Raw genomic sequence first — 17,951 nt, 5'->3', positions numbered from 1 at the left:
AAATACTTGAAGAGATTATAGTTGAAAACTTCCCTAATATGGGAAAGGAAATAGTTAATCAAGTCCAGGAAACACAGAGAGTCCCATACAGGATAAATCCAAGGAGAAACACGCCAAGACACATTAATCAAACGATCAAAAATTAAATACAAAGAAAACATATTAAAAACAGCAAGGGAAAAACAACAAATAACACACAAGGGAATCCCCATAAGGTTAACAGCTGATCTTTCAGCAGAAACTCTGCAAGCCAGAAGGGAGTGGCAGGACATATTTAAAGTGATGAAGGAGAAAACCCTACAACCAAGATTATTCTACCCACAAGGATCTCATTCACATTTGATGGAGAAATTAAAACCTTTACCGAGGGGCTTCCCTGGTGGCGCAGTAGTTGAGAGTCCGCCTGCCAATGCAGGGGGCACGGGTTCGTGTCCCGGTCTGGGGAGATCCCACATGCCGCGGAGCGGCTGGGCCCGTGAGCCATGGCCGCTGAGCCTGCACGTCCGGAGCCTGTGCTCCGCAACACGAGAGGCCACAACAGTGAGAGGCCTGAGTACCGCAAAAAAAAAAAAAAAAAAAATTCAAAGAACTGTACCCCTATAAAAGAGTGAATTTTTAGTCTATGTAAATCAAGTACTGACTTTTTAAAAAGGCAAGTTTACATTATAGAAAATGCAGAAAACACTATTTGGAAACTTGAGAGCAAAAAAATAGTGGAAACCTTTAAAATACATTCCATAGCATATGTAGAGTATGCCTCCTATTGATGTCATCAAGATAATACTGTCTATGATAGAGTGATATATGAGGACTATGGCAGAAGCCCCCTTAAAATTTGAGATCAAAGTTAAAAAAAAGGCTTCCCCCTGAAAGACAGACAAAATTAAAGAAAGTTCTCTGGCTAAGTCCACTAACTTAGGGGGGGAAAAAGGCATTTCAAATAGAGTCCTGAGAAACACCTAAGCCTAATCAAAGTAAACAGAGTATCCTCTAGACTGGATATAACTTAAAAAAAAAAAGAAAAGGAAAATTTGAAGATGTATTATTAACATATGTACATGTAAATGCATAATCTTCATGAAATGGGGGAGGGCTAAAGAGAAGACTTTATCAGCATTTAGTAAGTACTTCTCAAGGGAGATAGAAAAACTGATTCTGGTAGATACACCATTACTAGAACTCTAGTGTGGAGCAGAGATAGTTTATAAGGCTTTTACACAACCTAGAAGAATATCCCTCAAAGCCATTTGATTTTCTTTGCCTTCCAAAAAAGCTTTTAATTTGGTTTTCCAAAGTCTCTGATGCTAAAAGAAGTGCCTACAATGACAGAAACTAGTATTCAGTACCCTACTATATAATTAACAAACAGATTCTGGATTACAAAAAAAAAAAATTCTTATGACTTTGATTAGCATGAGTCAATCCCCCAGAATCTAATGTGCTGAATGAGTAGATAAAACTATATTTTGTGTTCTGCAAAACCTAGGGCCAGATAATAGACTGAAGCAGTCACCAACCTCTTTTTTTTTTTTTTTATTTTACCAACCTCTTTTTTGACATCTCTTTCTTTAAAAGGAATATTTGCATTTATAAAGAATATCCTTCACAGAGGGAACACAAAGAAAAACACTACTGAGCCACGGACAAATGTCTGTGCTAAAAGAGACTTGAGGGGTCTTCTATTTGAGCCTCCTCATTTTGCAGATGAGAGGTTAAGTTGCATCTTAAAGCTTAAGTTACCTGCTCAAAGCCTCAAAGTTAACCAGTCAGAGTCAGGCATTTAATACAGGTCTCCTGACTCCCCAACATCAGTGTTTTCCCCATTGGACTATACTGCCTGCTTCATCACAGAGCAGTGTGTTAGAACAACTCTGAGGTCAGAGACCCATGTTCAAATCCCAGCTCCCACACTGACTAGCTGTGTAACATTGGGGGAGCTGTTTAACATCTCTAAGCCTTATTGTACTCATCTGTAACTAGGGGCAATAATATTTTCTATTAAATAGGTAGGATTAAATGAAAGAATGCATATAAAGTGCTTACCACAGAGCGCAGAAACACAGTTAAGCACTCAATAAATTTTTAAATGGATCAATTAACACATATTACAATTAAGATACATAATATGGTCATTACATAACTCTCTAACACATAAGAATGGCACCATGTTATGATATGCATAATTTGTCAGTACATTCATTTTAACTGTAATTAATTATGTCAGGGAAACATTATAAGGAGAGGAACAGAAAATCACAGGAAAAAAAGGATGCAAAAAAGACTACTGAGATATTTCTAAACCCTTAATTTATCTTATTAGAATATAATTGAACTTACTATATTTTCAAGTATCATATGTCAAAATGTATCTATCTACTTATAAACAATCCTACATAATTTTGTAAACTAACTGGATCCTAGGGGGCTTCCCTGGTGGCGCAGTGGTTGAGAGTCTGCCTGCCGATGCAGGGGACATGGGTCCATGCCCCGGGCCGGGAAGATCCCACGTGCCGTGGAGCGGCTGGGCCCGTGAGCCATGGCTGCTGAGCCTGCGTGTCCGGAGCCTGTGCTCCACAACGGGAGAGGCCACAACAGTGAGAGGCCCGCGTACCGCAAAAAAAAAAAAAAAAGCAACTGGATCCTAATCAAGTGAGAAAACTTTCTATAGTCACTCTAAACCATAAATCCTAACTAAATAATAAACATATTTGCTCAGGAAAACTAATTTAATCACTCTTTAAAAGTTTTTATTATAATAATAGAAAAATTGTAAAGATAGTTTAAAGATGTCGCATGTGTCCTTCGCCCAGCTTGCCCCAGTGGTAACTTATATAACTGCAGTACACTGTCAAAACCAAGAAATTGACGTGTGAATTGAGATAAAATTCACTACATAAGATTACGATTTTAAAGTGTACAATTCAGAGGTTTTTAGTATATTCCTAGAGTTGTGCAACCATCACCACTAAATCACCACCTTTTGAAGTCACCATAATGTATCTCTAAACACCAGAAAATCTGATATGTTCATTTTTTTTTAATAAATTTATTTTATTTTTGGCTGCATTGGGTCTTCATTGCTGCGTGTGGGCTCTCTTTAGTTGCGGCGAGCAGGGGTTACTCTTCTTTGTGGTGCACGGGCTTCTCTCTTGTTGGGGAGCACGGGCTCTAGGCGCGCGGCCTTCAGTAGTTGTGGCTCGTGGGCTCCAGAGCACAGGCTAAGTAGTTGCAGCGCATGAGCTCAGTTTCTCCGCCACAGGTGGGATCTTCCCAGACCAGGACTCACCCCCACATCCCCTGCGTTGGCAGGCAGATTCCTAACCACTGCGCCACCAGGGAAATCACTGTTCATTTTTAAAAATCTATTTAGTTCAAGTCAGAGGTAACCTTACATTTGCATTATTAATAATCCCCTTTATCAGAGATAACATTTTCATTCATGCACATCTATTATCAACATTTGTTGGGCCCCAACATGAGACCTTACCTACTGTACAAAGATATAATCTGTGCCCTTCCAACAGTTCACAGTCTAGGGAGATGAAAACATGTGAGTGAACATTTACATTTCAGTGTGGTAAGTGCTACAATAAGGTCCCCCAAGGCACTGCCCAGCAACACTGGGGAGTGAGTCTACCCTGGAATAAGGAGGTAATGAGAGGCTGATGATTCATGCAGCAGGAGAAAATGCATATGGAGGATGATAGGAGACAAGGCTGGAAGGGAGGCAGCAGAGAGATGATGGAAGATGATGGAAGAGATGATGCCAAGCTAAAAGGCTGTAAGCCAGTAGGCAATGGGAAAAGCTTGAAGGATTTTAAAAAGAAAATGATCACAGGAGCATTTTGGAAGCATGAGAAAGGTCGGAATTGGTTCGCCACTCCGCAGGAGGGTAAAACTTAGACCTTTAGGACCCCATATCTGGCAAGCACAAATGGAGAGCCAGGAAAGGCAATGTAGGAGCTCTGATTCCTGCCATCACTGAGGCTAGAGTTCAAAGAGGAAAACTGAACTCATCCAGATCCCTATCTTACCTCAGAAACACCTGAGCTCTTGTGGCCTCTTGGAAGTTCCCATCTCATCCCACCTAACAGAAGAAGCCTGAGGGAGTGAGGAGTGAATTCAGCTTGGTGTGCTATCGATAAGACCATGCCTGTCATTAAAATGTTGAAATCTCTCTCTATCAGTTGGCAAATAGCCTCTGCCCTGAGAGGCTTCTCCCTTCTGCCCTGGGACCAATCCCAACCCCACCTCCCACGATTCAGCACTAAATATTTAGTGTCTGGCGCAGCAGAGGGCGCTAGACCCAACTTCAGTGCCCTCTGGCAGAGTCTTGGTCAGTGAGGTAGGTATTCACCATGACTCACTGATTGTTGAATATTTTAAACATCACCCCAACATGGGGGCCAAGCCCAGAGGCCTCCTTTAAACCATTAAGCTCTTCTATCACATACAGCTGCAACAACAAAAAATATCAGGTTGGCCAAAAAGTTCGTTTGGGTTTTTCCATAAGATGTTACAGAAAAAACCCAAAAGAACTTTTTGGCCAACCCACAGATCTTCAATATTCTTTCATTATCCCCAACTTCCTTCTCCAGATTCTCCCTCCAAATTCTGACCAGGTATTTCTGCTTAAGGCTCATCTTGCTCTATCCCAACTGTTTCTCTGGTTTTAATCTTTTGTTTCTTCCTTTAGTCAACTATTTTAACTCTCCATCCAGTTTCACTGACTTTAGCTGTCCAGAGTAAAGACTTTCCTGGTCATGGGCAGCCCTACCATGTCCATCCATTCCCTAAGAACCAGACCTGAAGTCACAGTAGACATAGAGTCTCATTAGGTCTATTAATCCATTAAGTATAAAAAACTGCAAAAAAGTTAATAGAAAACTCTAAACATATAATACTCACCCCAGCCTCAAGATACCATTTTATACAATACAGACTTTCATTTGTTTGTCTCGTCTCAAATTCCAATTAACTAAAATATACAACACTTTTGTGTTAAATAATGAAATTAAAGGATATGGATCACATTATGCCTCAGTGTATATATACACACACTATGATTATATCTTTTTTTAACACCTCCCCCCACCAACAGAAGGTGTGGCCACCACACAAAGAATCTGACCATAAGCAAAGGTGTAACTTGGCAGTGATGCCAATTAGAAGCGGTGATAAGAGATTGTATTAAATGAATGGCCCAAAGTATAAATCAGCATAAAACAGAGGACATAATAAGAGATGGACAGAAGAGCTATCATGTCAGAAAAGATGGTAGGAAAGAAAATTGTGGAAACCAAGAAGAGAAAGTAAAGTTTTTCTACTTCTTTTGTCATTTTCTTTTGACCAGAAGCTAAAGGTATCTTATATGAGATACATTATGAGTAGGAATAGTCCATAATATTTTATAATGATACACTAAAAGATCTAATTTGCAGCAAGACAATATAATAGCATTCTATCTGTCTCCTTAGAACAATCAGACTGTCTAGTATACCCAAAATCAAAAATTGGAATACAGGTAATATGTGTTCTCCTTTACCATAAAAATTATTAGAAGACAATTCCTAGATGTGCTTTCTGTACTATGGGTATTCATTTAAACAAGCTTGTCTAAATTATCCAAGGTGTATTTAAAAATAAGCAAAGCAAGTGTTGATTAGCTATTCTGCTTATAAAATCTGACATTACAATAGTTAGCTCAGTAACTTATGTCCTACAGCTATACCAAGCAAACTCATTCACTTTTTTTTTAACCTACTTCACATGTACCAGAACCTGAAACTGGACATAGATTGAAGAAGCTGCACTGTAGGACTGGAATTACCTTCTGTTTTGATCAGATTTTTATCTCTCAACAGCCAAATTTCCTGAGTGGCCTCCCAAAGAGCTGATGGGATATTCTGTTGTACAGATGAGTGTATACTGTGAAACTGTAGGTTCAACATGTCTTATAACATCCCACACATCATTGCTAGTCCATAGGTCCTCTGGACGTACAAACCTCCAATTCCGTAATAACTCCAGGGGCTTTTAGATTTTTCTACAGGCAAAAATCTGAAACAGGGCAGGCTGGATGCCTTCTCCAGCCTCAATTATCCCCCAGAAGTACTTGAGATCCTTAGGTGAATTGATTAATTCTGCTTCCTTGTGTTGTGATCAATGTTCTTACCTGCTTGGCTCATGTTTGACAAAATAAGAGTCTTAGTAGCACCTCCTCACTAGAGTATCTGGAATCCTCTGGGACTCCTGAAGCCAACTTTTCCACTTAGGTGTCCTCAGAATTAGGCTAGGACCCAGACTAGAGGCCCTTGAGTTAAATCAAGCTATAGAGAAATAAGGCTGTGCACCTGCCTAGAGGCAAAGGATAATTTGCCTGATTATGCAGTGCCTGGAGGGAGTACCAGACTGAGAAGATTCCTAATGATTTGGCTTTTTCCTACCACAAATTCAATAAAGTGGCCAGACATTTGAGTGTGCCCTAGGGCATGCTGTTTTGAGGTACCACTATTTTTTTCAGGCCTTGGGCCTGTGGGCCTTTGCTAATTTAACTGGCTCCCATAATACCATTTCACAGCAAGCCTCCTTAAACTTGCCAACAAAATGGAGTGCTTGTATTGTCAGTCATTCCCCTATTCATCAGTCTTTAGACTATCCCTCCTTATTCTCCTCTTCCAGAGCAAAATAACCTATTAGCATTGGCATTCTGCCGAACACTGATTGCCCAAATGCCAAACAGTGCTTTCTTGGAGGTTCCCATCCCCAAAGCTCCAGCCTGGCACTGTGTTGAGTGCTAAAAGTGCACCCTGTGTAGGGCTGGGAACTTTGGAGCCAGCAGGCAGCAGCTCACAGGAGAATCCAGGGAAGCACTCCTCTGTCCTCCAGAAAAGCTATTTTGGGTGGCCACTTAGGTTTGGGAATAGAGATGCTGAAAAGTGCCTTTTAGGGCTCCACGGGTTACATTTCCTAACTGTTAATGCACAGTCTAGGCTACACTGTATCAGTCAAAGGATTTTCAAACAACAGCTGAATGTTGGAATTTGATACCCTCTTTTTTTATCAGATAACTAAACTGATGACGTCTCTTGAAAATAAAATTCATACTTAGTTGCTGCAGTCACAGAATTAAGATTGATATCCCAATCTACCTTTTCTTTATATGATGCCATTGCTTTGTGAAGAATCTTAATTTGTGTTACACAGCTTTGGAATTAGATTTAATTCATTGCCAGCTTTATGCACTTATTTTTAGTTTAGACTGATTCCTCTGAGCACGTCAAGAATGACAGTAATTTTTCCTAGTAAAGTAGATTTCTGTCGTTTGACTCAACTGTACCAGAGTAAGTCAAATCAACATAGTAAAGGAAAGACTAAGCATACTTGGCTTTTCATTTTTAGCTTTTCTACCTAGAAGTAGCCTGCTGTTACCTTAGCCTGGAATGCCCTTTACCCATCCGCACAGCCCATTTTCTGCTTTTGGCAATCTTTCATGACCTAGTTCAAATCTCACCTCCTTTGAGAAATATTTAATTTCAAGTCCCCCGCATGTGCACTGCCACAGCATATCACCTTGTCCTAGCCCTGAATTCTGTGATGTTTTATAGTTTGCTATTTACACATTTATAATCCCTCTCTAGGTTGTAAGTCCTTGGACGACAGGGAGGTTTACTCCTCCTATTCCCCCAGTGCTTTAAGTTGTGAAGATTTCTTTGAAAAACAGTATACAAATATGAAATAATCATATTGTTTGTAGGTCAGGAAAGACAAAAAATAAAACTAACCAATAAATATAAGAGCATCAAATTGGAATTATGAACCATCTTTAGAATCCTGCCCACTTGAAGACACATATGCATATCTGCAAATAACTTTTTACCTTCTAAGGGTAGAGAATCAGTTAAGGCCATTCAGAAATAAATCAAAAGTCATAAATATGAGATTCACTCTTGGCTTCTCCTTCTCCCTCATTTTTTATATCCAGTCAATCAACAATACTTATCAATGTTATCTACTAAATATCTGTGTGACCAAGTAGTAGCTATTCTCAAACCTCAGCAAGCATAAGACTCAGCTGAAAGACTTAAACTGATGAGTTCCAGGCCCCAACTTTCCGATTTGCTCGGTGTGCAGTGGGGACAAGAATCTGCGCTTCTAACGAGTACCCACGTGAAACTAATGCTGCTCATCCAGGAACCACACTTTTAAACCACTGAGAAGGTTTAACCCCCCCCCCCACTCTATTCTCCTTGCTTTTAACAAGGTTCACAATTTCTACAAAAGGAAGAAAACCCCTGAGTTGTGACACAGTAAGATGGCTCAAATAAGGCATAAGAATAGCTAGGTTTGGTCCTGATCCTGAATGGCTTCCCCTGGTGGGCAGTCGTTACCTAACTTGAAATGATCTTTAACATACAACAACAAGTCCTAAAGCATTTCTGGAGTGGAGTGGTCCAGAGTGCCTCTAAATACAGACCAACAGATGAGGTCATGGTAATGCAGGGAGTCAGAAGTAGAGGAGGGGGATGAAAGCTATAATCACTGTCAAAGGGGTGTTTTCTGTAGACAAGTGAATGGAGCTATTGTACACAAACTCAGTGGTTGCCAAGCATGTGTCCCAATTATTTTGCCTGTATGAGCATGGCACGGAAGGATCTCCTTAGAGGACTTGATTCACACAGTTGATGTTTACTCTGACAGTAGCAAGCAAAAGCCTAGAGAATTTGAACCTAAGATTCCTTACAAGTTCCTACCTTCCAAATCTAGGATATGATGCAATTAATCTGGAAAGAGCAAAGAGTAAAACACCATCCTTAGAAATAGTACAGTAATTATAATTGGTGAAAGACCAATACAGGGGCCTATCTTGTTCAAAATATTGACAACAGTAATGAGCGTCACGTGATGGCCTTGGGAGGCAAGAGTTCCATAATTTAAATCTGGGGATTATCCTCCCAGAGAAACTGCTCTCCCTAGTCTTTCTTTGGCTCTACTATATGTAAAATGTTTGTAAAAGCTTCAAAAGTTCTATTGGCCACCAGGGCCTAGGGTCTTAAAGGAACGGAAGGCCTGCTTCAATGGCTAGGATGGACGTATGACAAGGTGTTTTGCTTTCTTAGGGGAAATACCACTCACTGTACAGCATAGGATGGAGATGCTTCAGCACTCTCCAAATTTCTCAGCTGCATAAGAAAACCATTCAGGTGGTTGGCTTGAGCCCCAAGGATCAAGGCCATAAAACAGAGGGGCAACAACTGCCACTGGGCCTCCTGGAGAGCAGCACCCTCCTCTCTGAGCACCATGAAAGTGAGATACAGAAGCTATAAGGTTGCTGCCAATCCTCCATGATATTCACATATCTTGTACAAGCTCTGGCTAGGCACAGCTGAGGAAGAGTGACCCACAGGAGGCTGCTCCAAGAAACAGGATCTGCAGAGTCCAACAGAATGTTACAGATGAGGCTATCAGAGAGAAGATGAATTCAACTTAAAATAGACATAGGGCTTCCCTGGTGGCACAGTGGTTAAGAATCCACCTGCCATGATTTGTGACCACTACAGGGGTGGGATAGGGAGGGTGGGAGGGAGACGCAAGAGGGAGGGGATATGGGGATATATGTATATGTATAGCTGATTCACTTTGTTATACAGCTGAAATTAACACACCATTGTAAAACAATTATACTCCAATAAAGATGTTAAAAAAAAAAAAAGAAAAAGAATCCACCTGCCAATGCAGTGGACACGGGTTCAATCCCTGGCCCGGGAAGATCCCACATGCCACGAAGCAACTAAGCCCATGAGCCACAACTACTGAGGCCTGTGCGCCTAGAGTCGGTGAGCCACAGCAAGAGAAGCCACCGCGATAAGAAGCCTGTGCACCACAACGAAGAGTAGCCCCCGCTCTCCGCAGCTAGAGAAAGCCCAAGCACAGCAATGAAGACCCGACACAGCCAAAAATAAAAACAAATAAATAAATAAATTTATTTTAAAAAATAATAAAATAAAATAGACATAATTAGAAACAGATTGGGAAGCACGGTTCACTTTGTGTCCAGACAACATGTTAGAAAATGAGGCTGTGAGGAGGTTGCTTTATGTAGTACTGACTTGGAGGAAAGGAGTGCAGGAGGGTTCTGTGGCTGTGGTGAACCGTATGCTCAATACCCTAATTCTGCCAGACCTCTAACGCTCCATGAAGCACTGTACTACGCAGTATTCATTTGCTGTAAGCCTTCTAAACCTGCAGAGATGGGGGAAGTGAGGGCACCTGAAAGGCTTGAAATCCTAACAAACGAAAAAAATCACAGGAGCTGTGGGCTGAAGCTCCACTAATTCAACAAAGGATAACTGCAAAAAGTTAGCAGGCTTCATAAAATACCACATTTACATACTGTGCTTCTCACCAGAGAGAGGGGCTACAGAGCAAAATGGTTTGAAATGGGATGGGGTGAAACTACAAAAATGGTTATACAATTGTTAGGAAATGTTTATTGTTTTCAGGCAGAAGAAATTTTAAAGTGTTGTAGTTAACACAGCAATCATGTAGCACAAACAAATCAGAAAAAGTATTTACTGAACTATGTAAGGCACTGAACTAGGTGCTGTGATTCTTGGGGTTTAAGATTTATAGCTTCCTCTTACTCTCTCCTTTATAAATGCTAAAGTATAATCTATCAGAAAATAAAGTTCTTAAAATAATCCAAAATATTTTAATATAGTAACTATTATATCATTGGTAAATTGCCTCTAAAGCTAATGCCTTGCTACTTATTTTGGATTACACATTTTAAGAATTACACATAAACCACTATAAACATATGAAAAATGACTGTTTATTGCCTTCAGGTTGTCTGATTTTATTTTGGCAAACATTTCCTTTTTTAAATATGATATTAATATCACAGACATGATACACGTGTCTCTGGACAATGTATAAACAGAGGACTCAAAATCACATGCTCTGTACACTATGTTGAATTGCCTCATCTAGCATATTCATTCCAAGCATTTAACAGAATGCAAGTTCATACAAATACCCTTGAGTAAAATCTGCTGTAGTGATTGCGTCTAGGTTTCTCTTGGATGCCAATGACACTTGTTAAACAGGGCTTCTTCAAAAAGAAAAAGAATGAAAGCATAAATACACATCTAGAATTTACCTTCTGTACTGAAAAGACTGATTTGCATTAGTTTTATACAATATATGTTTTAATATACAAATTAAGAAACAGAATACAAGTGCTTTTAAGATCCTAGAAGGCTAATTTTGGAACTTAGTTTTAAGAATTAGATTCTAACTGACTTGCTATTGTAACAGAGATCCTGAGACAGCATAATTACTTTTCAAAATAAAGGTTTTAAAAACCAATATTCCTGAAAATACAACAGCCTTGTGTTTTTCTCTGTGAATAAAATTATCCTAATTCTCTAAGAACATCCTTTTTGCATTAATGAAACCAAGGATTCCACTTACCAAGAAGCAGAAGTTCTTAGAAAAGACAAATCACGGTCCAAGCAATAAATGCCTCTCAAAAGCCAAAGACTTGGTAGAATAGAAGGAAAGCAAACCTGAACTCTTGATTTTAAAGAAGAGTTCTAATAAAGATTTCAGTTATGCCAGTCTTGGATTTCACAATTTTACTGAAATTAATCAGAAATCATTTTACGGGGACTTACAGCTTAAATTCAATTATTTTTCTAAAAAAAGTAAAACATTTCTCAATTCTATTTCTGAACTGAATAGAATAAGGCACAATATAAGTACAATATATTAGTCTATTTAAATGTTCCTTATTATTTGTAGTGATATCTCCAAATAACTTTCTCTTTACTGTGAAATAAGTATTAAATTTCCATTTTATAGATGAGGAAATTAAGGTGAAGTAAGGTGAAGTAACTTAAGGAGTCAGAATGGATAGAGGGAATAACGATGGGATTTAGAGACAAAAGGGCTGGGGTTTAAATACAGCACAGGCACCTACTAGCTTTGAGCAAGTTCCATCATCTGGGACTATCTTTCATCTGTAAAATGAGGATAATACCACCTACCTCTCAACGGCTGATATAAGGTATAAGCAAAGCACCTAGCACAAAGCCTAGTACATAGTTAGCCATTCAACAAATATAGGCTCTCCCACCAATCCACAATCCCATTTTCTTTAGCTGGTACAATGGGTATAAAATCAATCCATAACACTGATGTGAGGTAAATGAGATAATAATACAGGCGAAGGGCCTGGCAGGTGCAAGGATCAATACATTTGTTCTCTCCCTCAATATTCTCTCCCTTACTCCACGTCCCACAGTTACTAAATGGCTGAGCCACAATCAAATCCACATCTTGGTTCCACTTAGAACTGCCTCTACACACACATTTCATTTATGATTGCACCTTAGTTAACTGCAAAAACTAATCTAACCTAGCTGCTTAATCAGTTGTTATTTTAATGTGTTCCCAGTAAAATCAATTTCATTTCTTGGGTAGCTTTACTTTTCAGCAACAACCAAAAAAAAGTGATTAATATTCTGACTTGGCAATATATATTTTTCAATACATACTTCTACTGGCATTTCTGCAATATATTCTTAATATTTTATAAGCTGTTATAACCTGAAAGATAGTTAAAAATCTATTCTTTAGATATTACATGCCTAAGCACCTAAATGACTCCATTCGGAGAGTTCAAAGATAGTAGGTAGCCTTCTCATTTTTCCTATTTTCTCCCAAATAAAATAACAAAGTAAGATAGTAAATGTGGTAAGTAAATAAATATGTGCTTAAATGAAACAGATGTGTGAAAAATATGGACCAGATCTGCATTTATGAGGCAATGACCTTCAAAACTGGCAGGGAGCTGTTAACAATGTTCTTCACAGGGGAGCAATTATACTACAACCCTCCTATGTATACTTTCATTTCTCATGGTCTACAACTACATTCGCATATCAGAAAGAATAAAAGAATAGTCTGGTAACTGTGGCAACCTTCATTGAGAAGATATAAGGCATTTTCATTACCTTAATAATCACATCCTAAATGCCAGATCAGTATAACTGCTGCAATATGAAAGGCTAGACCAACACTTTGACAGAATTTCCTACAACTGAAATTTACCAAATGTAGCTATTATGACTCTAACCCAGTGATACATTCCTGATTCTGTAATACCCTAAGTGGTCTCTGATGATCTCAAGAAGCACTGAAATTTTTCTAAAATAAATACCTTATTTAAAGAAAAATATGCCATACAATACTTTTAGGAAAAGGAGGTCAAATTATCACCAATTTTTTTTAATATACAGTACTGCAATTCCTAAATGTTGTAAATACTGCTTTAACCCAGTAAGTAGCTCACATACTGATTTAAAAGACCCTGTGCCCAGTGTCTGACAAAAAAGCGCATATGTGCTCTCTCTCTCTCTCCACCCCCCCCAACACACACCCACCCACACACACACACACACACACACACACACACACACAACAGAAATATACAAGCGGGAAAAGTTGCTAAGAAAAGCTCAATCTCTAATGCTCAAAAAAAGGTGTATGCTCAAAATATTAATTTCACATAAAATATTGTCTTATTTTCCACATTTCCTCACATGGGTAAAAACAAAAGCAATTCACAATAGTAGTGCCAAAGAATGACAATATTACATATACTTTAGAATTCCTGTGTTTTTTAAATTTCATGCAAGAATCACAATGCACAATCATTAACATATCTACATAGTGAACACTTACTACAGTATGGTCATATTACACCCAGCTTAATTTTTTTAAGTGGCCTACATTTTTATAACATATTAAATTGTAATAATGTAAAATAAGACCAGCAGGAAAATAAATACAACCATAGTAGCATATAGCAAGCATAAATCCAATAAGTCCTCCTCAACTTAAAAATATTTTTCACAACAGTAATAAAAACCACCCACAAGTATAATACCAATAAGCCAACTGGGTTTTCCACTATCTGGGAAAAATAACTAGTTGCCTTTTTGTGATACCTTAAAACCACAAGGTTATCACTAAATGGACAGGTGACATGAATTGTGTTTCATTTGTACTTTATATCTTGGCAAAAGTTAATGATCTGTCCCAGAAATTTTATTTCACCATATATCCCAAAAGTACTTTTAGGATTCATGAAGTCTAAATCTCACACTGCCCTTGATGTGCTATTGTGTAAATGCTTTAAATTTTAAAACAAAGAATAAAGACTTTAAAAGCTCTGCACAATGTATTCAAATGGTAAGGATGTCCACTCAATCCATGTTTCCTCTGAGCCCCCTACCAAAAAACAAACAAAAAAACCTGTACATGACACATAAAGATACAATAGAAACAAAAAGTAGCATGACACTCATTCAGTAAGGAAATAATACACAACATCTCTATATCATATTCAACTACAAAAATCCTTTCACTTGATGGCTAGCATCTTTATGACTGCTTAATCTGTATTTAAGTGGCCTGAAAAAGAGATTTTGTTCTCTTTCTCTACACTCATAGATCTTTGGCAGCAGTCAGCACTCATGCCCAGAGTTGGTTTTGGAGGTGGGAGAATAAGGAAAGTGGAGAGAAGGCTGACCTGAGCACGGAGTCAGCAGAGAGCAGCTGCTCTCATATACTATCCAGCGTCTTTCTCACCCACCGCTATTTTCCGCTATTGAGCATTGTCAGCGAAAAAAATTAATGGGGGAGGGGGGTGGGGAAAGAGACAAAGAGAGTAGGACCCCGGCCGTCAGTTTTTGTCTGCCACATCTGAGATGAGTAGCCCTCTCGGGTTTTTTGCTGCAAAGGCAAGGGAGCAGGTGAGACCCTCTGGGTCCAGCTCAATTTGCTTCTCCAGAAAGGGCAGTTTTCGGCAGTGAGCGCAGGATCCTCCTGGCTGGTGAACTAAACACCGGAGCATTGTTAATGTTTTCTATCTCTTACTTTATAAAGGAGGGAGAGGGCTGTGACTGCATTCCTGGGAAAGACTACTACTCCTGACGTGCCACGCAGCGAGAGGTTGTAAAAATCCCTTCAAAAATACCAGGTTCTGAAGAAATGCTGTGCAGCCTTATCGTATTGTTGGCGTTTTTTTGTAAGTCACCGATTCTCACCAACGCCAACCCTCAAATCGCTGGGACTTGTTGCTAAATCTTTACCTCACGCCCCCCAGAATTGCCCAAATGAATAAGATTTGGGGAGAGAAAGGCCAGAGGGGGGCCTAAGTCTTTAAAGCCCGGAGGGCTGGTATCCCCTTCAATAGGCCACTCTGCATGGGCTACGCGTTCAATTCTACCTTCTGAGAGCTCTGACTCACAAATGCTGGGCGGGGGGGCGGGGGGCAAATTATGACATACATCATTATCGTTCCAGCCAAAGAGATGTAAGAAAAGCCGCCAGCCGTCCTTGCCGGGCCGGAGAGTCAAAGCCTGCGCCCCCCGACGGGGCGGCCGGGGAAAGAGCCTCCCTCCCGACGCCCGAGGAAGGTGCTCCCCACACCGGCGGGTTCGAGGAGCCAGGATAGAGCGTCCTCACCTCGGGAGAGGGCAGGGGGTGAGGTGGGGGTCCAGAATGCGAGGACTCGCCTCTCAGCAGCGCCGAGTTCCGAGTGCCCAGCCCCGGACTGGGGCTCAGGCAGACGCGCCCTGAACCGGTGCCGTCCGCCGCAGCCAGGGGTGGACAAAGCGCTGGGGTCTGGAGCGACGGGCGGGCGCGGGCCAAGTTGGCCAGACTCGGGGGACGAGAGGGTCCCGCGGGCGGGGTGGCGCGGCACTGACCTGGATGGTGCAGGTGTACTCGCTGTCGTCCAGCAGCCGCACGGTGCAGCTGTACTCGCGCTCCAGGCTCCTGCTGCTGCCGCTCATCAACCTGCTCAGCATCTTCCCGCCCGCCCGCCCCCGGGAGAGACGCGGCGGCGCTGCGGACCCCGGACCAGGCGCCCCTCAGCCAGGCAGCTCCGCACCGTCCCCAAGCACCTGCACCATCACCCCAGCGCGGACGCCGCCGCTGCCTCCTGCTGACCCAGCTCCTCCTCCTTCTCCTCCTCCTTCTCCGCCACCGCCTCCCCACAGCCCAGAACAAGCGCCCGGCTCTCTTTCCTCCGCGCCCTACTGCCCGTGTCCTGCTCGTGGGGCGGGGCCTCTGCCGGAGGGGCCCAATGGGGGTCAGCGCGGCGGAACCGAGTGGCAGACAGTATAGCCAATAGAAATAGGGCACTGCGATGATGGACAAGCTGGAGAAGCAATCACGGGAAAGCAGTCGGACCGAGACAAGCAGGAGCAGCCCTCTGGCGTCCCAAACCAGGGGCTCCTTTTCTCCCTGCGGTTCCTGTAGATGCTACTTCCCCGCCCCCGGGCCAGGTGTGGGTACCCGGCTCGATCATTGTCAGCTGTTTGGAATACATTTGACCTCTGCTTCAGCGGCCAAGTCCCACACTCTGCAACGCCTCGGTTCTCGCCTCTCGGGAGCCAGAGCGGTGAAAGCTCACAATCCCTGCACCTGCAGAAAGCAAGCACCTTCGGCTCTGGACCAGGCGGCTACCCCCACCTGCGCTGTATCGCAAGGCAGCCCGACGGTCTCCTCTGCTCCACCCCTCTTATTTTGGAGAACATCTGTCTTATAGGAGCTACTTAAGGAAAATCTGCCGGGTTCGCAGAGGGTCTGAAGCACCAGGGTTTAACCCCTAGAAAACCCTCCACTCAAACACCCTTTGCCTCCTTCCTTTTATTTTCAGAAGACAAAAGGAAGAGACTGAGACGTGCTCCTTCCGCCGGTATAATACAGAGGAAAGGATCAACCCTTTCCTTACACCTTTAGAACTAGAATTATCGTGTCCTCATACTTCCTCAACAAAACGCCAGAGTATGTAAGGAGGTATACATCACAAAGAAAAAAATTGTCTCCTGACTTCTCTGACCTTATATCTAAAGACCTCATGTTCTTTATAAAAATTTCGCTGAGACAGTATTCTCCCTCAAAAAATTTTGATGGAAGGAAATGTTACAAAAGGATCGAATCAACAAAGAACGTTAATGCTGTAATAAATATATTAATTGAAAATAATGAAATACACATAATTTCCTGTTATTTTCATTTACACTGTTGTTTGTAGGTATAACATAACAAAAATAAAACCCAATGTTAACCGAGAAAAAAGCCCGACCATTAAAGTATGCTTCTTCCCTAGTGTCTTTGGACTCCAGAATTTATCCTTTTTTTTTTGCATATGACCCACCCTGCCCCACTTTGTATCTTGGATTGCCTATCACCTCAGTAACCTGGATTGCTCTCCTCATTAGTTAATTCTCCCATATGGCATTCAGGAGCCGTAAGAGGAGGTTCTTATTCTCAGTGCAATCCTGGATGAGTTAGTTTAGAAACTAGAAGCAGTGAGCCAAGTATTCTAGCCATATAACCAGATGTGAGCTCCTCTATTTCGTAGCTCCAGCAGGTAGCCTGGTGCCTGCAACATAATACTCAATAAATGTTTTTTAAATGAAGTAAATGGAATTGATAGATATTGTACAGCATCTAAACCCCAAGAGAAGAAACTAAGAGAATTTCAGGAAGGTCTTAGAGACAAGTACAATTATTAATGTGTCAAAGTGATATTCTACGGAGTTCAGCTTTGTTGTGTAGTTGGGAGAAGATGATGAAAGATTTCAGACAGGCAGAACTTTTGTTGAAGGAAAAGTTGCTATTTGACGTAAAATCTAAGAGAGCAAGAAAAAATATCCAAAAAGCTAGAGGAAAGCCAGTAATGTGATGATAGGGAGGCCTCTTTAACAAGTTATGCAAATAATCAGCTGTCAGAATAAAAAGACAAAGCACCATGAATCCAGAAAAGCTCTACAGAACTGAATGCAGCCTTTTTTCAAGGTATGACCATAAATACAATCAACAGGGATAAGATTGTGGCTGCTATGCCAATGCATCAAGTAACATTCCTG

The 17,951-nt window shown here is 41.1% G+C and overlaps 1 protein-coding gene across 2 annotated transcripts in view; it reads right to left on the bottom strand.

Annotated features, from left to right (window-relative positions):
• FRMD5 (FERM domain containing 5) overlaps positions 1-16,118 on the bottom strand; it is a 352,011-nt gene extending 335,893 nt beyond the window's left edge. Inside the window, exon 1 of one of the 2 annotated variants that reach the window (XM_007467530.1) lies at positions 15,780-16,118. In XM_007467530.1, coding sequence (XP_007467592.1) covers positions 15,780-15,881 — 102 coding nt within the window. In that variant the 5' untranslated portion in view covers positions 15,882-16,118. The remainder of the gene's footprint in view (positions 1-15,779) is intronic. The other variant, XM_007467531.1, reaches the window with a different exon arrangement.
• Positions 16,119-17,951: the final 1,833 nt, after the last annotated feature.

The sequence above is a fragment of the Lipotes vexillifer genome, unplaced genomic scaffold, assembly GCF_000442215.2.
Source record: "Lipotes vexillifer unplaced genomic scaffold, Lipotes_vexillifer_v1.1 scaffold722, whole genome shotgun sequence".
Lineage (NCBI taxonomy): Eukaryota > Metazoa > Chordata > Mammalia > Artiodactyla > Lipotidae > Lipotes > Lipotes vexillifer.
Note: the sequence above shows the minus strand (reverse complement) of the source record. Positions and strands in the feature narration are given on the sequence as shown.